The following is a 19,465-nucleotide window of genomic DNA, read 5'->3' as shown; positions in this document are numbered from 1 at the left end:
CATTACGTCACGAACCTACCATAAACGCGGAAAGGGGAGAGAGAACTAGAAAAGACAGACGCCAGTTCCAAAAAGAAGCGCTACTGCGCATGTCTAACAAAAGAGGTCGTTTGCTTAGTCACGTGAAAGTCATCCAAACACATGCCAGTGCCTCTAGTAGTATTCTAAAACATTGAAAAAACTGAAGACGTTTTCTAATAAGAACATACAAATAGATCAGTTGCAAACTCTTTGCAACTGATCTCGTTTATCCTTTGCAAATGGCTTTAGATAATTGTCCTTTCTATCAAGGTGAATTACTTTATTCCGTTGCGCTTTACCACCCACAAGAAATTTGTGACCCACACCAAACTCGGGGCAAAGAATGGTCGAACACTTGCCAACTCGACAAATTTCTAGGCTGGTCACATCCCACAGTTCTCCCTTCCTTTTTCCCTTCACAACGTCAGTGACCTTTATCTCATATTTTGCGAAGCCCTCCTTAGACTTTACTACTCTCACAATTTTTGCAGCAACCACTGCCAAAATAAATAAATAAATAAATGATTATGCAGCCAAAAACATCAGAGTTTTCAACCCAGCGGCTAACCGTATTTGCTTTCTTCGCATATCTTTTTATTGCCTTTTAGGGTATGATTGCAACACTCTAAAACATAATATTCTAATAAATGAGAACTCACTAGCCGTACTTCATACCTTCTATGGAAGGAGGGGCTGTGGTAGGAGGAAGAGTAGTTATCACAGTAGGTTCTATAAATAATTAAATACGTAGTTAGACTCTACTGACCTTCAGTACTCCTAAAATCTTACTGGAATAATCTCCACATCTCTCATAGCATTTTGCTTCATTGACAAAATTATTTTCATTTCCAAAGCAACCGGTATACTCAAACCGTTCGCATCTTTTAGTCACGCTATTGTAGTACCAACGCTCTTCTCTTCCGGAGCAAAGACCAGGATCCTTTTCCAGTCCACAAGGATCCGCTAATTAGAAAAAAAATTCACTACAAAGTCTCATTGGCGAGTTCTATAAGACATACGCTTGCACGTGTCTTCGCACTTCTTTCTGGAAACGAAGCTGTTTCTTCCTTCAAAACATCCTCCATACTGAAACGATTTGCACTCGCCTCTAGTGTAATCATAGTAGTATCGAGTAAAGAAGCCGCGACACGGATTTCTCTCTGGTGGAGCCGGCTTTTCGGTCAGGCAAACCCCACCTTGAAGTTACGTCATACATTATAAATTATGGATTTTAAATATTATACCGTATTTGCAGTCTCCTCGTTTTGCTACGCTAATGTCCGGATTTCCCGCAAGACATCCAGCGACTTTCATCAGACATTCGTTATTGTAATTTTTTCCGTCATCGCCGCATACAGGATTGTAATCGGAGGAGCACTTGTCTCGCTGCAGGCACACGCATGTTGCTTCGTTATTAATTAATTTGCACAGTTGATACGAAGGGCAAATCTTAGTGGCACACTTATCTAGAAAGAAAATGGAGACTTTTACTAATACTTTTTTAATTGTTCTTACGTTCGCAGTGGGGCTCGATACCCTCCCAAATGCCGTTCGTTTCACAGCATCTAACTTCATTTTCTCCTTCAGCTATCTGGAAACCGGCGTCGCATGAGTAGTGTGCTTTTCCAGGATAAAACGTGTTTGGAATGAAGGCCACTTTCCCATTTGGAATATCAGGCAAAGGACCGCAATCCTTAGCTATAAATAGAGTGCTTTTAATTGTTAACGCTGTGTAAATGGTCGTTTTTATTTACGTTGGCATGTGGGAGATTGTGAAGTCAACGTTCCCCTCCAGTCTCCTCTAGCTTCTTCTTGTTTGCCTTCTTGTTCGCATTTGAGTTGCACAGTTTCTACATTCGCTTTTTCGTTGTTAATCGTGATGTCATGGCCAGGGTTACACGAAATTGTCCCAACTGAACCGAAACTGAGGCCGGCGGAAAATTCAGTTCTTCCATTATCAGGTGCACTCAAATACGGGCAGTATATCTCTAAAGACACTTTTGACAACATGTTACTAATTGAATAAGTTCTCTTTGTTACGTGAACACTGTGTTGGAGGTAAAGACCAGTTGCCAGTGTAAAGACATGTCGATTGTACCCAGGCACTTCGTTTAAACCCAGGATTGCACTCATAGGTAATTTTTTTGCCAAAAGTGAATTCTTTTCCTATATATTCCCCATTACGAACTATTAAAGGTTCGCCGCAGTTGACAGCTAAATGTGCACGTAGTTTAAATCATATGTAATAGCTAACTTTGAAACTTACGTTCACAAGTTGGAAACTTCGCCTCTCTTTTATCATTATCTTTCCACTTTCCGTTTTCGCTGCATTTCCAAACCGACTTCGGCGCAGGAGTAAGTACGTATCCCTGATTGCATCTAAATTCAATTGTGTTTGGATAGTGAAAGTCTTCTCCAATTACTGTCCCATTTCCAGGCACACGTGGTCTGATGCATGTTTTAGCTACACAAAAAGGAATTCAGAACTTTGTAAATAGAAAAAGAACAACCTTACGTTTACACGTTGGAGGTACATGAGACCACGAAGCGCCTTTATTGATAACTTTGCAAGTCAAAGTTTCATTTCCAACCAAATCATAACCGCTATTGCACATGAATTTTGCCGTGTCGTTTACGTTTCGTCCTTCTAATTGAACTGCTCCAAACTCAGGTGGATCCAACTCAGAGCACCTCATCACTAAAATTTTCTAATTAGTTAGCATGACGTAAACTTAATTGATTTTCTACCTTTGCATTTTGGTGGAGACGGAGGTTTCCAGTTCCCTGCTGCTTTACAAATAGACGTGTTTTGTCCTTTAAGCTTGTATCCATGGTAGCAAGCAAATTCTACTTCAACCTTGAATGTGTATTCAGAGAGCTTTTTATGATATCCATTGAGAGGATCATTAGGTTTTCCACAGTCAACAGCTAAAAGAAAAGTTAGTGTTTTATGGTTTAGTCCGTTTTAATAACAGTACGTGAACACTCTTCTTGTTTTTTCACTGCTTCCCACGTTCCTTTTAACCCACATCTAAATTTCTGTAGAGTTTTGGGATTATAGCCTGTATCACATTTATAGATCGCTGTAGCATTGTATTCAGTCCCCATGTCATTGACTCGTTTCAAGTTTTGAAGCAAGAGCGATTCATCTCCACAAGTAATTTCTAAAGTCAACAAGGTAAACAAACAGCTTTCTTCATAGTTCATGCGTATAAATACTTTTGCAAGTAGGAAAAGGTGAATTCCACTGCCCAATAATTGAGATTCCATTTGACGTACAGTTGACTATTTGTTGGCCGTCAAGTTCGTAGCCTTCTTTGCAAGAAAATTTAACTTTCCTGCCGTCAGCATAAATCTTTGTCTCGTTCTTGTTATCTTCAAATTCCACAACCATGTTTAGCAATAAACGTGGCTTGAATATACAGAATGGCCCTAATAAAAATATTTCTAACTGTTCCATCTCTCGCACGATTGGCCTTACGTTTGCACTTTGGAGGCTCATGTGACCACGTTCCATTTGATAAACATTGGCTTGTTTTACTTCCCACAACAACTCTCACCCTGGACTTGCAACTGAACTGAATTACGGTTGAATACGTGAAATCAGAGCTGTTAGTCTGGAGCTGAGCTGAGCCTTTAACTGGAGAAGGACAACTAACGGCTATTGTGTAAAGAAATATATTATAAACCGCCTTCAAGGTTATCAAGAACTCACGTTCGCAAGAAGGCCTTTCTACCCATTGGCCATTTGTTGAACAAGTTACGTTTGGGCTGCCAACCATTTCGTAGCCTTCCACACACTTATAAGTGGCTGTTCCTCCACATGTTGTTGAATCCACGGTTGAAGTAGCAAAGCTTAGGATAGGAGCCAGGTGGCATTCAATTTCTGCAATAAAAAATTCGTAACTCGACTATCTGGAAATGACAAACGTTACTTTGACACGTTGGTACTTCAGAAGACCAAACAGCATGGCGTCTGTCTAATGAATAAACGCATGTCTGACTTGCCTTTCCATGCAGTTTGTAGCATCTGTCATTGCAACTGTAATTCCTTTTGCTTCCAATAACGTTCTCGTTTTCCTCAATTGATAGAGTCAACGGGGGCAAAGGCAAGAAAACGTTAGGGCAGAAGAGAACTGTTAAAAAAACACAATATATAGTATATATAGTACAATTACCAGTAGTGTGTTTCACACCTTCACATGGTTCAAAATTCTCAATCCATTGACCATCTTCTCCGCATAATATTAATTGATGCATAGGACCCTTTCCATAGGGACAGGCATAGAGAGCGGTTATATTCCTCCAGGTTCCCCTAAACGATAGCTCTTCAGGCTTGGGTGGAGGAAGTGGACATTGTTTTCCTGCAAAGAAACAAAATTGACATTGATGGTAAATAGATTCTATTTCATACTGCAATTTAGAGATGGCTGAGACCATGTTCCATTTTCTAGGCAAGTGCTAGTAGCCTTTCCTCCATCTGCCACATAGCCTTCTTCACAATGATAGGTGACCGTTGTATTCAGCGATGCGTGATGAGAACAAGCGTTTGGAAGAGAAGGAAGCCGGTCAAATGTCACCACTAAATAATATTAATCAATAACATAAAATGAAATCGAATGCAATGAGTATGTGCTCACCTTTCACTGCAACTTCACACACCTGCACACCGAACCTCCTGGTATTGCTTTTGAGAAGAAATACAAATCGTCCTCTAACTGGAGGCGAACAGTTAAATACAGGTCCATGATTCTCATTTTGGTAGGTGTATGCTAATCCACACTGAGTATTTCCTTCATGGGTATTATTGTTTGGTCCAACATAGACTCTAAGCCCATTCTGCCAGGCAGCTCTATGGTTTTGCCTCAGGTACGTTTTTATTGATGATATCAGATAAGTCCGGTGAAGATCAATAGTCAGAGATTTCTTCTCTGGCGTGCCGTAATCTTTTGTAATTGCGCATTTATTGAACTCTCCATTTCCCGGAACGACTCCGTCAACTGCATTCAGAGCCACCGTTTGGGAATTAAAAGGTGAGTCACCCAAATGAGCTTTGGGTTTTACGATCGTCCAGTCCAAGAGGCCATGGCATTGACTGTCGTCCACTTGAGAGAGTCCAATAGCAGTTCCAGTCGCAATCAGAACAAAGAAGAAAACTCGCAACATCTCAAGCCGTGCGTCGCGTAGCTCGCTCAGATCCGTACTGTGCACTCCACCCCTAAGACACGACGAGATGAAAAGGTCGCACGTGCGATATTACGTCACGAACCCACCATAAACGCGGAAAGGGGGGGGTCGAACTTCCCAGAACAGCCACGCCCTCACCCACAACACTTGAAGGAAAACAGACGGAAGAAAGAACGACAAACGTCTCGATCGTCGATCGACCGAGACGAGAAACTGTAATCTCCTCTTGCGGTTAACCGGCATTGACGTCACACTGTTTCGTTAGCGTCGCCATAGCAACGCAGATCTCCCCGGAGCAGCCCGTTCCCACCAGGCGGAGAGAATCCTAGAGCGAGCGCTTTCCCTTTTCTCTCCCCCGAAAAAGCGAAGCTCGCGATCGTCCGGGGCGTTCCTTATGTTGCTAGGGCGTTGCGAGGTAGCAACAGCGTAGCTATATCTACTCGGATCGGATATGGCGGCGACGACGAAAATGTCGCCGATGGAAAAGTACGAAAAATTGGGAAAAATCGGCGAAGGATCGTACGGTGTCGTCTTCAAATGTCGAAATCGCGAAACGGGTCAAACGGTCGCTATAAAGAAATTCGTCGAGAGCGAAGACGATCCCATTATCAAGAAAATTGCCATGCGAGAGATACGAATGTTGCGAGTAAGGGAGGGGGAAAACGGGCAATGTCCTCTGCGCGATCCGCGAGGACCCCGGCCCGCGGCCCGCCCCCTCGTACGTGTTTTCATTTTTTTCTTCCTTAGCAACTAAAGCACGGAAATCTCGTCAATTTAATCGAAGTGTTTCGACGCAAGCGAAAGTTGCATCTCGTTTTCGAGTATTGCGATCATACGGTTTTGAACGAAATCGAGGCCCATCCCACGGGGTAGAAATCCATGCAGACGCCCCTCCCTTTCTCTAAATCTTATCACACATTGCCCAATTAGACTCGTACCCGTTATGGTTAAGAAAATAATTTGGCAAGTGCTACAGGCCGTTCATTTTTGCCACAGTCACAATGTAAGGAGATACATGGTTTTCAGTCCCCTCCCACTTTTTATCATCTCTTTAGTGTATTCATCGTGACGTCAAACCCGAGAATATTCTCGTTACAAAAGTGGGCATAGTGAAACTGTGCGACTTCGGATTTGCGCGAATTCTAAGTAAGGAAAAAACGGCCTCGAATAGCCCTACTTATCGAATTCCTTATCAAAAGCGCAACTCCATCTGCATCGCCCCAATAGTAGCAAATTAGTCCCCTACCCATCTATAGGTCCAATCTTATCACTATAACTATTATCTCTGATCTACAGCGGGCCCAGGCGGTGAATACACTGACTATGTTGCAACACGCTGGTACAGAGCCCCGGAACTATTAGTGGGAGATACGCAATATGGTCCGGCCGTCGACGTATGGGCAATAGGTGCGCAGAAGATTTCTCTTTATATATGATAGGGTATTCTTATTTTATCTCAAGGTTGCGTTTTTGCTGAGCTACTCAATGGGCAGGCTTTGCTTCAGGGAAAATCGGATGTGGATCAATTGTTTCTAATACGGAAAACTGTCGGTGAGACTTCTTTTATGGAGAAGTTTAAAATCTCGCTTATCTTTTTCTCTCTCTATTATAGGAGAACTAATTCCGCGTCATTTACACATATTTAGCACGAATTCGTTTTTCAAAGGCGTGAAAATTCCCCAGCCCAAAAAAACCGATCCCTTAGAAATACGATTTCCCAAAGCGTCGCCGGAAATTATGAGTTTTATGAAGGCAAGTCATTAATTAATTAATTAATTAATTAATTAATTAATTAATCATTGATTTTATAGAGTTGTCTAAGACTCGAGCCGAGCGCTCGACCAACTTGTTTGGATTTATTAAAACACGTTTATTTTGATGGATTTAGAGAAGAAACGGTGCCCGACTTAGAAGTAAGAGATCCCCACGCCTATATTATATAACCTAAGTTTGTCTAATAGCTTCTACTGGAAAGGGACGCGCGAAAACAGAGAAAGGTCTCCTAGGGAACTAAGGGGGGCCCAGGGGCGTGGCTTACCTTTTGTTTTGTCTCCTCTAAAGCATAAAGGCGTCGTTTCAAAGTCGTCTCAGCGTGTAGCCCCTGCTCCGTCGCACGTAGAGGGGCCCAAGTTGCCACAGTTGTCCGAAAGCCATTCACCTCATCCAGGCAATAATTAGAATTAATTTCTTAATTAATTAATAAGGTTTTCTTTCTTACGTTTTTGAAATAGAACGTAAAGAAGATCATAAGAGGAAAATGGATCATCTTCCCTCTATTAGCTGAAAAAAGCAAAGTCACGTTAAATTAAGGAAGGAATTAATTAAATGTTTGATTGACTGATTGATTGAGGAGAGAGATTAGGTAGCTATTGGGTACTGAAGGTTTTTCTTGAAGATATATATAATTGAGTATACGTATATTCAAAAAAAGCCCTTGGCAAGTCCATCTAGCTACACTGTTGCAAGGAAAGAGAGAGAAGAGGACAGAGAAATGAGCGAGAGGGGGGAAAAAACCGAAAACATCAAATCACCAATAATAATAATCTCTAACGCGCTTCAGTTCCGGATAAAATGTAGAGATTGGAAACTGCATCCGGTTCCTCAACAGGACGGCTTTCAATTATAATAACCCTTGGACACACACAAAATTAATTCATTAATTAAATGATGAAATATCAATATTACTTATCCGAGCCGAGAAGTCTAAATTTCTTATGCCTATCAATAATTTGTGACGTCACCTTAAAAGCAACGTGACTAATTTATATTATTCTCTATTAAAAAATCACTTCTCCCGTTAGTAGACTCTTTCCTTGCATTCCTTGCTCGTAAAAACTAAGCACGCTACCATGGAGACAAACTGGGAAAAACTATGTATATATAAAATAATTAATTATTGATTTTTCTATTGCCTATTGCTTGAGCGTCGTGATCGAATTCGACTTGCGACAATTGGCGCGTGTCCGGCTTCAATTGGCCTTGAATTGTAACAAACTTACATACATCTAGACAGACACGTGATCATTATTATTATTATTAGCCCATCTCCCTCGCTATTATCGTTATTGATTTATTGGATTTATTCATACTTTCGTAACAAACCAAGACGGTATCCTTTTCAAGTTGACACACGGTTTTGGGCTCGAGAAGTCGTCCCGGATACGGTTGTGGATACCAATTCGTAGAGGAACTCAAATTTATCATTTCAAAGTGAAGATTACGACTGTCGTCCTGACTACAACGCAAATAAATAAATAAATTAATTAATTAATTAATTATGATTATGTTCTCTTACTCTTCATAAACGGATACAGTGAGGAGTGGATACTCCTGATCGCGCGTTACGACCGGTTCAAAAATATCCAATGGCGTGGGAACGGCGTAATTATACGTCTAATCAAATATCCACGAAAATAAAATGATAATAATTAAATTTTCTAAATAAAATATTTACATTGACCATGAGGAATTTCTGCATGGGCTGATACCACTGCATTAGAATAATCTTATTGGGCGTCGCCGCGCACAGATATTGCTGCTCCGAAAACGGATTTCGAGCTGGACAGCAAAAAATAAATAACAATTAAAAATCGCGATAATCATTATTGATTTTTTTCTCCCTATACCAACGCAGCATTTCATGCACGCTTTGGATTCTTGCACTTTGATCGTGTGACCCGTTTTACGTCTGAATAAATAAATAAATAAGTAGGGTATATATAATTTTTATTTGTTTTTCGTGCCTGACGAGACGAGGTCCCGGATCACGGTTCTGTGCATCGAGAAGATTCGTCATGCAGAGATGCTGATTGCGTCCCGCAATTGTCACGAGAACATTTGCCATTACGTAGATGTATGTGCAAGGCCTTGGCAATAACTGACACGCCCCCACCCCACGCGCGTTAGATTAAATAAATTAATCGACTATTTTCATTATCACTTGTTCCATGGTCGCTTCCGGTTTGGACGCGTTGAGAGAGTAGAGACCCTCGGACGCTCCCAAGATAATGTACTGGTCTTTTTTTAGATAAAAAGAGAGATAGGGTTATGGAGGGAGATTCTATTTATCCTATTGATTTTTTATACCCTTTGTGGTGGGTTCGATCCAGCTGGACGCGCAGTGAATTTTCACTGGGCAACCGCTGAAAATTTTCGTGAAGGACGTGTGAACTTTGGACGCTTTGACGTTGCCATTGGAAACGGATTTTCCTCGTCCCGGCGGCGGCGCCTTAGAAGTATGACTAGGCAACTAATAGAATAAAATTACATAATTCAATTAATTTATTTAATTGAATTAAAATACAGGTGGAGGCTCAACTGGAGGCCTAGCGCGCGTGGACGACCTTCTGACCGGCACTTTGGGCGGCTGCTCTTCCGTATAAGGATTTGGCCCAGCTGGAGGCCTTGGACCCTTTACGGAACGCGGAGGAAGCCGCGGAGGCTCCGGCGCGGGGGCGGTGGTAGGAGGCGGGGGCGGGGCAGCCGTTGGTTGTTGCTGTTTCGTTGGAATCGGGGGAGGAGACATTGGTTCCTCCGGGACAGCGGATGCTGCCATACGGGACACGGGAGGAGTAAAACGAAGCCGTTCTAACTCCGAGGGTTGAGACGGTTGCCGGGAGATGTTTTGAAGGGCGTGGCGTTGCGAGGCAATGCGTCGCGGTCCGCTAAGCGACGTCGAACCGCTCGTTTCTTCGTCGTCTTCGTCGGGTTCCGTTGGTTCATCCGGGACTGCTGGTTCAATGTCATCCGGGTTCATGGACACCCGGAGGAGATTGATCATGAGTTCTTTTGTCAGAGGACGTTTGACGAAAATATACTAGAAGAACGAGAATCTAGTTAATTTGTATTGATTTATTTATTGTGATTTTTCTTACCTGACACATTTCTTTTGCCGACGGTCGTTTGCGCGGATCTTTGACGAGGCTCAGTCTCAAAAATTCGTGAAATTCTTTGGACCATTTTCCCTTTCGCGTCAAAGTGGGAGCGCGAAAATCGCGTTTCGTCATCAAATACAAAGCCCTTATAAAAAGAATAAATAAATAAATAAATAAATAAATAAATAACCTCATTGGATGAAGATCAAACATGGGAGGCTGCGTTTCAGCCAATTCAATAGCAGTGATCCCAACAGCCCAAATATCACACTAAAAAATAAATCAATAATCAATAATAATTTAATTAATCAATATTGACCTTGTGATCATATCCAGCCGAAGATCCCTTCTTATCCACAGCAGCCACTTCCGGAGCCATCCTAAATAATTTAATTAATTAATTAATTAATTTAATTATGTACTGACCAATAAGGAGTTCCAATAAACGATTTCCGTTTTCCCACTGTAGCAGAAATTTGAGCAGCAATTCCAAAATCGGCTAAGAACGAAAAACGATTATTTTCTCTTAACCACGCCCCCATTTTTCACATACCAAGTTTCACTAGACCGTCTGACGTCAATAAAATATTGGCGCCTTTGATATCGCGATGAATTATATTTTTCCCGTGCAAATATTCGAGTCCCTAATTAATAAATTAAAATTATTTCTTTCTAATCGATATTTCTCTACCTTCAACGTTTCGCCACAAACGTAGGCAATTTGCAACTCATTCAAACCCCCAGTAACTAAAGTCCCGTATGTCTAAAAACATTCTCAATTTTATTTTTTATTTCTTTACTGTGATAAATGTCTTGGAGGGAACCGCCGCCGCAAAATTCCATGGCAATCCAAAGTCGGTCATTTCTGAAGTGGTGGCCCCGTATAATCGCGACCACGCCCATCGCGATTTATTGAAACATTACCGGAGATAGGAACCGAAATAGGCGACGATATTGCTGTGCTCGCAATCTTGAAGAACGGTGATTTCCTGCTGAATAATTGCGAAGTCGTCTCCTAGAGAGAGAGAAAAGCGTTCGCGGTTTCCTCGAAAGAGGCCCCACCCCCTAAAAACGCGCGCAAACGACGTCACAATCGCACGAATAGACGCCGAGCGCATCGCCCATCGCGCCCTCTCGTACCCGGTTCGATTTTGATGATCTTCAGCGCAGAAAGCTGTCCACTTTTGATGACTTTAGCCTGCAAGGGATGCCCCGTATGAGCTCGCAGTGTCGCAAAATGCTTCGTCGAACGCGTTACCTTGTAAACTTCGCCGTACGTGCCGCCCCCGATCCTCTTCAGAAGGTCGAAGTCGTTTTCCGGGTTCCTTCTCGAGATCGCTGCCCGTCCCGCGGCCATTCTAGCCACGTTTCGATGACAATTCGCCGACTTTCGATCCCTTTTCTCCCCTTACACTAGCGAAAGGATGATAGAACACGACCACGTGACGACGGAAGCCCGTAGACTCCCTCCCTAACGATGTCCCGGCGCCTCGGGGTATCTATGATCTAATATCTAATATCTAAAAACTAGACAGCACGTGATGAGATAAATAATTGGCTAGTCAAGTGCGCATTTCTTTCTCAGACGTCAGCGTGTCCAACGTCTGTAAAATTGACCTTTCTCTTTTTCTCGTGATCCCCATCATTATCGTGATGATTAGAATTATCAAAAACATCCGTTCCGCTATGCTCCGAATCAATTTTCGACGACATCGGAGCCAATGACAAATTCGTTCCCATGGACCATTGGGACGGCCTATCGGGTCGGCGCACGCGTTTTCCTCTACGACTTTCCGACGATCCGATTCGCGACGTTTGCGTACCGCGTCGCACCGACGGTTGACTGCGCGCCAAAACCTTCCGATACTGCGCCTCGAAAAGACCGCAACGAACGAACCAAAATTCGAAAAAATCGCGTTTGAATTGACGCGTGAATATAGCGTAGAGAAACGGATTGGCGCAGGCGTTGAGCGGATAGATAAAAACCATGATCACTTTGGCCGCTCCGAGAGAAATAGGAACGCCGCCGTGAGCGGCGACGAGACCAATAATAATGATAGGACACCAACAGAGAAAGTCGACAGTGACAAGAATAGCCATTCGTCGAAAAACAGACGCTTCCTGTTTGCGAGATTGAAATTGTCCGCCCGTTACGCTGTAGAACAAGTAGACGTAGGCGAGAAGAATGAGCAGAAAAGCGAGACCGTTGATAATCAAGAGAAAGGTCACATAGCCCAAGCCACCGCCTTCAATATCAAAAGGAAGACATATGGCACTAACGGTGTAGTCACTGACGCCAACAAGAGGCAGAAGAGCCATGAGCGTAGCGAAGATCCACCCAATAAGAACAACAACGGAAGCCTGTTTCATGTTAATTCGTTTTGCATACATTGCGTAGTGTAAACGATAGAGTCGTTCGACCGTTATTGTGACGAGTGTGTAAAGTGATAATTCGCTAGCGAAAACGGTTAGAAAGCCGGCGAATGCGCAACCGCCTCCCGTTTTCCATTCCACCGCGTGATTGACGTACTCATTGAACGTCGCCGCGTCGGCGACGGCAATTGTGAAAAGATACAAGCCCATACATAAATCCGCAAAAGCCATGTTTGTGAGAAGAAGACGCACGGCGTTGAAGCGTCGATAGGCCGATACGAAGGAGACAATGACGGCGAGATTTCCGCAGATATTAAGAATAATTACAATCCAAACGGCAATGCGTAACGGCCACCATCCCATGATGTCTTGACATGAATTAAAGACGTCCGGTTGCGGTGAACAACTGACCAATTGAGGAGCGGGTGTAGATCTTTCAACTCCCGGGAGGGGCGTTGCAAGAATCGGTGTAATTATCACAATACCATCATTTAGACTGCAAATCTTTTGAGCACTAAGACTTCGTCGCTCATTAATACTTATAGATGGTAGGCTCTCATTGAGTGTTAGTGTGACTGGTTCTTGTATGGCGTCTTTGTACTGGCAACAATGACTTGGATAGGTGAGAGTGATAAATTCAATGTTGGGCCACGCTGATTGGCTGGGAAAGTCGTGCAAGCTGGGTACCTTTGCCACGTTTATCTCCTTCATTTTTGATATTCCTACCGTGGGTAGAGACGAGATTTTTGTATTGCGTAAAGTCCTATAATGAAAATAATTAATTAAACAAGGATTAATAATATTAGCGCGTGGTTCTTACAGAGCTTCCAGCTGTGTTCCAGCAAAGACGTTTGGTCCCAAGCTTTTTATGGGATTGTCATTGAGACGGCTAAAATACGTTCAATCATAATGATAACAATGATTGGATCACTTTTCTTACAGTGTACGCAGTGTACAGGCATCCACAAAGGTAAAATCATCCAATCTAGTCAATTCATTCCCATCTAAATTTCTTTTAGAAGCAAGATTAGTTTTAGTAGCTGACTTGAAATCATTTACTCACATAGAATTAAGTTCTGTCAGACCCTTGAAATGATCCGCTGAAATTTCGCGGATATTACTTGACCTCAAATTCCTTTAGAATAAATAAATAAGAAAAGTATGTACATATCTAAGCTTCCACTTACAGCGTATGTAAATTTGTTAAATTTTGAAAAGCAGTTGGATGTATAGTCTCAATTTCGCAATACTTTAGTTGCCTTATTAATTAAAAAATTAGAAAATTAAAAATACCCCCCGGATCTGTTTTACAAGTCTTCGATGGCAGACAAATTCTCAAACGCCTTTGCTGGCAATTCTCTAAGCGAGTGCCACGTCATTTCCCTGACAACGATAACGCATGCTCAAAAAATGCATCGAAAAAAATATTCGACTCGATCGTCATCTTACAGGCTAGTCGTGTTCGATGGAATGCATTCGTAGGGGATTCGCGTCAGCGGAACGTCATTGGGTCCAAGGCATTTCACCGTTGTTGTATATAGACTCGTCGTTATTTCGCAGTATTTCGAACAATCTATCGCATTTTCCGACGCTCGCGTCTTCGACGACGCCGCGAGAAGAGTTAGAAGAAGAGACGAAAGCGGAAGCATCGATCTTTCGCGTGTTCCACTCGTTTTGTGACAACGTACGTAGCTAACACCTACGTCTCGCAATGCGCGTGCGCCGAGACCGGAAATGAAACGTCAAAGGAAAATAGATGATCTAAAAGACTCTATAATAAGACTAAAAAATATCGTTTCTCTATTTTGATACGATTCGATGATGATAGTGAGTGTTGTATTGAACGTACTTGGCCGGTCTTCTCTCGGGATGACGTCGATTGAGCGTCTGCACGCGAATACCCCGTACTCTCAAATCCGAAGCCATAAACATGGGAACGTCGTAATCCAATTCCACTTCGATCGCCTTAGGATCCGGCCTATACATATCTAAGAAGAAAGAAAAACAAAATTAAATCGAGTCAGTCCCCACCTGTATTAGCTATGGCTAAAAGTTAGACAATTATCTTCCGCGCACGACTATTAGGTTCCTAACTCTTCAACAGTGCATAAGACCTAGTTACACTGTAGACTTCAGATCCTGCCTATATAAATGCCTAAGAAAAAAACGAGATTGGGTCTCCACCTGTACGTGAGATTCTACTATATGACGCCACTATTAGACTAGGCCTACACTAGCAATAGTTACGTGTGGACTTCTAATTGGGTCCCTGCATGCATCCCCTCTATACGTATAATAAAAAATTATAGTCTAAGGCTTCTACCTACCTTGATGCAGTTGCAACTGACAGCTCATTGTAGGCCTATCTTTCGTTTCTAAGACGGGACCTCCAGGTAGAGAGCCAATTCTCCAAGCAAGAGCACCAAATTCCGGCTCGTACTTCGCACGACCGACATTGGCTTGAATTTGACAAGAATCGGAGGCTAAGGAGAGCCGAATTCCCATTCGTCGATACGATTTGACAGATTTCTTCTTGCCGAGACGCGTCGCCTTGACAAACAAACACGCCCAAGCGGAGGGCACGGGAAACTTGAGCACGACATTCGAAAAATGAAGAGCATGACTAATCGTCTTTCCCTTTTCGAGAACGACAGTTAAAGTGACAGCAAACTTATCCATTTTCATTTGAACGCGAGCGACAAGCGGCGGCGGACAGAGCGGCTTCGTGCGAAACTGCATCAAATCGAAATTAACGGCGTTGAGCGGACGAAAACGAACGATACGATGGGAATAGAACGCGTCGCGATCGCAGCACGGATGAAGAACGACGTCGCGTAGAAAAACGGCGCGTCCGGGCGGCAGAAAACCGCTCGCACTTTGAATCTCATCCGCTTCTCGATCATTGAGAATGAGACGACAATCAGGCGATAAACTTAAAAAGGCGCGAACGCGTACGCGATCCACGCCCCCTTGGGAAATGGGCTTTCCATTCCATCGCGCTTCCACGTCGCAATTCTCGTGAAATTCGACGAATATTTCGTTGATTCGATACACGGAAGTCGTCGATTCCTTGACGACGGCGGGAAGTTCGCGTATCGTCGTGGAAACCGAGTCGACGAGACGTCGAAGGAGAAAGGGATCGTCGTGGACGAGTTTGAGTAGAGTCGTCGATTTTTTCACGTGATCGCGTTGGAAGAGAGCGAAAAGGGAGCGTTTTTCTTCGTATTCGTTGTAGCGCAATTTCACCGAATGACATTTCCATTTTTTCGTCGTTTTGCGTACGATTATCGGCGTGAATGCCATTTCGTGAACGAGTTCGATTTCGTGATAGGGTAAAATGTCGTTATCCGGGTCGTCGTCTACGTCATCGTCATCGTTGAGAGAAATCTCTTCCATTCCGTTCGTTTCCTTCGTTTCCTTCGTTTCCGCTGTCGTCGGAGTCTTTGTTGCAGCGGCGAGAAGACGATCTTCGCTGCAGCGCTTCAATGTTAGAGTCGATTCGTGTAGTGTCATATATACGGGAACCCACGGATCGCTCTTTTTCGAGCGTCTCAACTTGCAATAGACTTTCCATTCGAATTCTCGATCTTGCACGCTCTCTCGAGCTGCCAGCGTCGGCGTTTCGCTGGTCAACGCCCAATTGACCTTGTTTTCGCTCGTTACGGCAGCCGTAAGAGAGTCTTTAGGATCGTCATCGTCGAAAGTGACCCAATTCGTTTGCGAGCTCCGTGCAAACGACGAAGCGTTTAGCAGAGCGCCGTTTGCAGCGTTCGACGTCGACGCCGTCGAAGCGACAGCATCCGACGACTGGGCGACGACTTTCGATATCATTTCGGCGTCGAAACGCGAAAAGTCGTCGCTGAAAGGATTGAAGGCGTCCGACGTTCGACTCTCCATGTCGCTGCAATCTGGGTGACAAAAGAATGGCGTCTTGAACTCCTCTCCTTGCGGTGGGTGGCGAGAATTGTTTGCGTGGGTGACGAACAATCATGTGATTACAAGAAGGCGTGCACGTGCTCTTCGTAAAAAGCCCCGGAAGCATTGCATAGATACGGACACAAAAGCACACGAAAAAAAATAGTCCAATCAGTTTAGTTGAGACCGACAATTGCCTGCAAAACCCTTTTGTAGTCTCCGCTGCATTCGCCAGATATCCACTTATGGATCGTCTTGTTGTATTTCTGAACAAAGATTGTCTTGATTTGAACGAGATCGATCTATTCAAAAAAAACATAACATAACCCATTAAAAATCGTAAAAAAAAAATTACCTCAGATCTGGAAACGATGCAGCGAATCAGCGTCGAGTCGTCGGTCCCCAAACCCTTCATGCTGCGATAGATTCTCTCCGCAAAGTATTCCGAAGGATTACGCGCCACTTTGACTATAGAAAAAAAAACCCAAATTTCGATACATAACCACATAAACATAAAAAACAAACCGACTGCTTTGAATCCCTCCTTCAAATCCCCGGACATCTCCCTGTCAATACTATTGAGAATATCACGCTGAGCCATCTAAAATAAATAAATAAATTAGGTATAAGAACCCCTAAACACTAAACTAACGGTCAGATATTCATTGAAGGTTGCTCTCAGCTGAGGATAGCTGCGAGACGCCAAAATGACGTTGAATCTTGATTCATCGGTGCCCCACTTCTTTTCACCAGCCTAATCAATATTAAATCAATAATTTAATATAGAGAAAAATGTCTAAATACCTGATACAAGTCATTGGCTTCTTTCTTCGCCTTTGCCACGTCGACTGTGGTCGATTCATCTCGATTGCCCTGCGAAAAATAATTAAGAACTAAGAAATATGAGGGAAAATGTGAAACCTGGCATAGAGACACGAGAAGACGTTTGAAATGGCCACTCGTTTCACTCACACAATCCTTCTCCAAGTTTCTCTTATAACCTAAACATAAAGCATCGAATTTTTGGCTTGTTCTTAGGAATTTTGCAGAGTTACTTACGGCTTTTGTATGCTGCCTTGATTTCCTCGATTTCCTTTAGAAATTAACAGTTATTTGAGAGGGATCAAAAGACAGAAGGCAAAAGGCAAAAGGGAGAAGGCAAAAGGCAAAAGGGAGAAGGCAAAAGGAAAAAGGGAGAAGGCAAAAGGCAAAAGGGAGAAGGCAAAAGGCAAAAAGGAGAAGGCAAAAGGAAAAAGGGAGAAAACAAAAGGCAAAAGGGAGAAGGCAAAAGGCAAAAGGGAGAAGGCAAAAGGAAAAAGGGAGAAGGCAAAAGGCAAAAGGGAGAAGGCAAAAGGCAAAGGGAGAAGGCAAAAGGCAAAAGGGAGAAGGCAAAAGGCAAAAGGGAGAAGGCAAAAGGCAAAGGGAGAAGGCAAAAGGCAAAAGGGAGAAGGCAAAAGGCAAAAGGGAGAAGGCAAAAGGCAAAAGGGAGAAGGCAAAAGGCAAAAGGGAGAAGGCAAAAGGCAAAAGGGAGAAGGCAAAAGGCAAAAGGGAGAAGGCAAAAGGCAAAAGGGAGAAGGCAAAAGGCAAAAGGGAGAAGGCAAAAGGCAAAAGGGAGAAGGCAAAAGGCAAAAGGGAGAAGGCAAAAGGCAAAGGGAAAAGGCAAAAGGCAAAAGGGAAAAGGCAAAAGGCATAGGGAGAAGGCAACATCATCTGATGTTACCGTCCGTATAAGAGACGGCAACATGAGATGATGTTGCCGTCCGCATAAAAATTTTAAAGCTGAGAATATTTTAAATTTACTTGATTCGTTCTACTGCACAATATTTCAATCAGAACTTCTTCATCCGTCCCAGCGCCCTAAGAAAGATAAACTGAAAACGAATTTTTAAAAACTGAAATTTACTTTCATAGCAGAACGAAGAGAATGCGCGTCATAATCGGCAGATGACTGCATCATTGCGAGAATACATTCCTCAAAATTTCCGCTCAATTCCGATTTCAATTCCTTGATCAAATCTTTTCCAAATATCAGTTTGAATTTTTGCCCAATTTGAACTCGTTGCGCTGTGCTCCTCTGCGTCAAAATCGAAATTATTGCGGCCTCGTCCGTGCCTCAAAAATAAAAAATAAATCAAAAAATCAATTATGTTGAATTTCTTACCCATTCCTTTCATGGCCTTTCTCAATAATTCAGCATCGGACTCCGCATCAAAACGAGCAGCAGCTTTAATCGTTCCTTGAGTCTAGAAACAATGACGTCATATCTATATATAGGAAAAGTTATTTAATTTCTACTTTTGGCTGTTGCAGACTCATGGAAGCCATTTGAGCAACAGGAGCACCTTGTCCGCCTGGAGCACCAACCTGCGTCTGCTGAGGATATCCCGTAGGAGCAGGTGGACCTCCTTGATATCCTTGATGTTGAGGTGGGGCCCCCTGAGGGGGTGGGGCCCCTTGAGGGGGTGGGGCCCCTTGAGGGGGTGGGGCCCCTTGAGGAAGTGGGGCCCCTTGAGGGGGTGGGGCCCCATAGGCAGGCTGCTGATAACTCTGCTGTGGTGCTTGATAGCTCTGCTGTGGCGGTTGCTGCTGGTAACCACCGTAGCCTTGTTGTTGTGCAGGTGGTGGTGGTGGTTGCTGGGGGTAACCAGAGGCAGGAGGCGGAGCTCCGTACGGCTGTTGGTCTCCGTATGGCTGTTGTCCCGGATATCCCGCGGCTGGCGGCGGAGCTCCGTATCCTGGAGCTGGTGGAGCTCCTGGATATCCAGCTGGAGGGGGATATCCGGCGGCGGGGGGCGGGGCTCCTGGGTATCCCGTTGGGGGGCCCCCGAAACCGAGGTCTCCTCCTGACGGCGGGGGGTATCCGCTTGCTGGTGGTGGATATCCGGCGCCTCCGGGAGGTCCAGGTGGATATCCCTGCGAGAAAACCGGTTTGACGTCGAATTTCGACGATAAATGACTAACGGCTCCTCCCGGTGGCGGATAAGCGCCCTGTTGCGGATAACCTTGACCGCCGACGGGCGGTGGATAGCCTCCTGGGGGCGGATAGCCTGGATACGCCATAAACGACTCGAAGAGCTAAAGAGCACGACGTCCCG

The 19,465-nt window shown here is 43.8% G+C and overlaps 6 protein-coding genes across 10 annotated transcripts; 1 reads left to right on the top strand and 5 right to left on the bottom strand.

Annotated features, from left to right (window-relative positions):
- Nucleotides 1–30: 30 nt before the first annotated feature.
- LOC136199004 (complement receptor type 2-like) lies at nucleotides 31–5,311 on the bottom strand. 3 transcript variants are annotated; one of them, XM_065989090.1, is made up of 22 exons: nucleotides 5,295–5,311; nucleotides 4,662–5,239; nucleotides 4,436–4,603; nucleotides 4,218–4,385; nucleotides 3,957–4,157; nucleotides 3,737–3,907; nucleotides 3,503–3,682; nucleotides 3,241–3,453; nucleotides 3,000–3,185; nucleotides 2,770–2,949; nucleotides 2,537–2,719; nucleotides 2,288–2,485; nucleotides 2,062–2,235; nucleotides 1,776–2,009; nucleotides 1,537–1,719; nucleotides 1,266–1,487; nucleotides 1,041–1,217; nucleotides 811–984; nucleotides 697–750; nucleotides 590–646; nucleotides 301–518; nucleotides 31–93 (listed from the first exon to the last, which is right to left on the bottom strand). In XM_065989090.1, exons 2-22 carry the CDS (start codon nucleotides 5,185–5,187, stop codon nucleotides 46–48), a joined length of 3,915 nt encoding a protein of 1,304 aa, XP_065845162.1. In that variant the 5' UTR covers nucleotides 5,188–5,239; nucleotides 5,295–5,311; the 3' UTR covers nucleotides 31–45. The 3 variants fall into 3 exon arrangements, with proteins under 3 accessions (XP_065845162.1, XP_065845161.1, XP_065845163.1); XM_065989089.1 differs by lacking the exon at nucleotides 31–93 and having other exon boundaries at nucleotides 95–518; XM_065989091.1 differs by lacking the exons at nucleotides 31–93; nucleotides 2,537–2,719; nucleotides 2,770–2,949; nucleotides 3,000–3,185; nucleotides 5,295–5,311 and having other exon boundaries at nucleotides 95–518.
- Nucleotides 5,312–5,415: 104 nt separating this feature from the next.
- Nucleotides 5,416–7,659, top strand: LOC136199047 (cyclin-dependent kinase-like 4). Its single transcript, XM_065989147.1, has 11 exons — nucleotides 5,416–5,854; nucleotides 5,956–6,077; nucleotides 6,139–6,211; nucleotides 6,264–6,354; nucleotides 6,505–6,615; nucleotides 6,670–6,759; nucleotides 6,821–6,960; nucleotides 7,020–7,121; nucleotides 7,170–7,205; nucleotides 7,270–7,375; nucleotides 7,440–7,659. The coding sequence occupies exons 1-11, from the start codon at nucleotides 5,660–5,662 to the stop codon at nucleotides 7,490–7,492; spliced, it is 1,119 nt and encodes a 372-aa protein (XP_065845219.1). The 5' UTR covers nucleotides 5,416–5,659; the 3' UTR covers nucleotides 7,493–7,659.
- On the bottom strand, nucleotides 7,576–11,533 carry LOC136199017 (mitogen-activated protein kinase kinase kinase kinase 5-like). The gene is made up of 22 exons (XM_065989110.1): nucleotides 11,341–11,533; nucleotides 11,223–11,280; nucleotides 11,007–11,097; nucleotides 10,883–10,947; nucleotides 10,774–10,829; nucleotides 10,636–10,726; nucleotides 10,509–10,581; nucleotides 10,402–10,462; nucleotides 10,273–10,352; nucleotides 10,083–10,227; nucleotides 9,512–10,024; nucleotides 9,295–9,457; nucleotides 9,149–9,225; nucleotides 8,952–9,085; nucleotides 8,835–8,896; nucleotides 8,663–8,766; nucleotides 8,504–8,601; nucleotides 8,298–8,443; nucleotides 8,121–8,213; nucleotides 7,998–8,068; nucleotides 7,894–7,949; nucleotides 7,576–7,839 (listed from the first exon to the last, which is right to left on the bottom strand). Exons 1-22 carry the CDS (start codon nucleotides 11,437–11,439, stop codon nucleotides 7,755–7,757), a joined length of 2,421 nt encoding a protein of 806 aa, XP_065845182.1. The 5' UTR covers nucleotides 11,440–11,533; the 3' UTR covers nucleotides 7,576–7,754.
- Nucleotides 11,534–11,572: 39 nt separating this feature from the next.
- LOC136199021 (lutropin-choriogonadotropic hormone receptor-like) lies at nucleotides 11,573–14,178 on the bottom strand. Its single transcript, XM_065989115.1, has 7 exons — nucleotides 13,905–14,178; nucleotides 13,767–13,838; nucleotides 13,643–13,714; nucleotides 13,519–13,590; nucleotides 13,396–13,467; nucleotides 13,276–13,344; nucleotides 11,573–13,218 (listed from the first exon to the last, which is right to left on the bottom strand). Exons 1-7 carry the CDS (start codon nucleotides 14,102–14,104, stop codon nucleotides 11,664–11,666), a joined length of 2,112 nt encoding a protein of 703 aa, XP_065845187.1. The 5' UTR covers nucleotides 14,105–14,178; the 3' UTR covers nucleotides 11,573–11,663.
- Nucleotides 14,179–14,190: 12 nt separating this feature from the next.
- On the bottom strand, nucleotides 14,191–16,426 carry LOC136199028 (stonin-2-like). Of its 3 annotated transcripts, none has more exons than XM_065989123.1 (2): nucleotides 14,783–16,426; nucleotides 14,191–14,443 (listed from the first exon to the last, which is right to left on the bottom strand). In XM_065989123.1, the coding sequence occupies exons 1-2, from the start codon at nucleotides 16,350–16,352 to the stop codon at nucleotides 14,256–14,258; spliced, it is 1,758 nt and encodes a 585-aa protein (XP_065845195.1). In that variant the 5' UTR covers nucleotides 16,353–16,426; the 3' UTR covers nucleotides 14,191–14,255. The 3 variants fall into 3 exon arrangements, with proteins under 3 accessions (XP_065845195.1, XP_065845196.1, XP_065845198.1); XM_065989124.1 differs by lacking the exon at nucleotides 14,191–14,443 and adding an exon at nucleotides 14,480–14,610; XM_065989126.1 differs by lacking the exon at nucleotides 14,191–14,443 and adding an exon at nucleotides 14,480–14,598.
- A 46-nt stretch (nucleotides 16,427–16,472) lies between these two features.
- LOC136199031 (annexin-B12-like) lies at nucleotides 16,473–19,459 on the bottom strand. Its single transcript, XM_065989129.1, has 12 exons — nucleotides 19,332–19,459; nucleotides 18,666–19,283; nucleotides 18,532–18,613; nucleotides 18,274–18,482; nucleotides 18,171–18,227; nucleotides 17,430–17,463; nucleotides 17,292–17,371; nucleotides 17,175–17,243; nucleotides 17,023–17,124; nucleotides 16,896–16,971; nucleotides 16,726–16,838; nucleotides 16,473–16,672 (listed from the first exon to the last, which is right to left on the bottom strand). Exons 1-12 carry the CDS (start codon nucleotides 19,428–19,430, stop codon nucleotides 16,547–16,549), a joined length of 1,665 nt encoding a protein of 554 aa, XP_065845201.1. The 5' UTR covers nucleotides 19,431–19,459; the 3' UTR covers nucleotides 16,473–16,546.
- Between the last annotated feature and the right edge of the window lie 6 nt (nucleotides 19,460–19,465).

Source organism: Oscarella lobularis, chromosome 20 (assembly GCF_947507565.1).
Source record: "Oscarella lobularis chromosome 20, ooOscLobu1.1, whole genome shotgun sequence".
In the NCBI taxonomy this organism is placed as follows: domain Eukaryota; kingdom Metazoa; phylum Porifera; class Homoscleromorpha; order Homosclerophorida; family Oscarellidae; genus Oscarella; species Oscarella lobularis.
The sequence above is the reverse complement of the archived record's forward strand: the minus strand, read 5'-3'. Positions and strand labels throughout refer to the sequence as shown.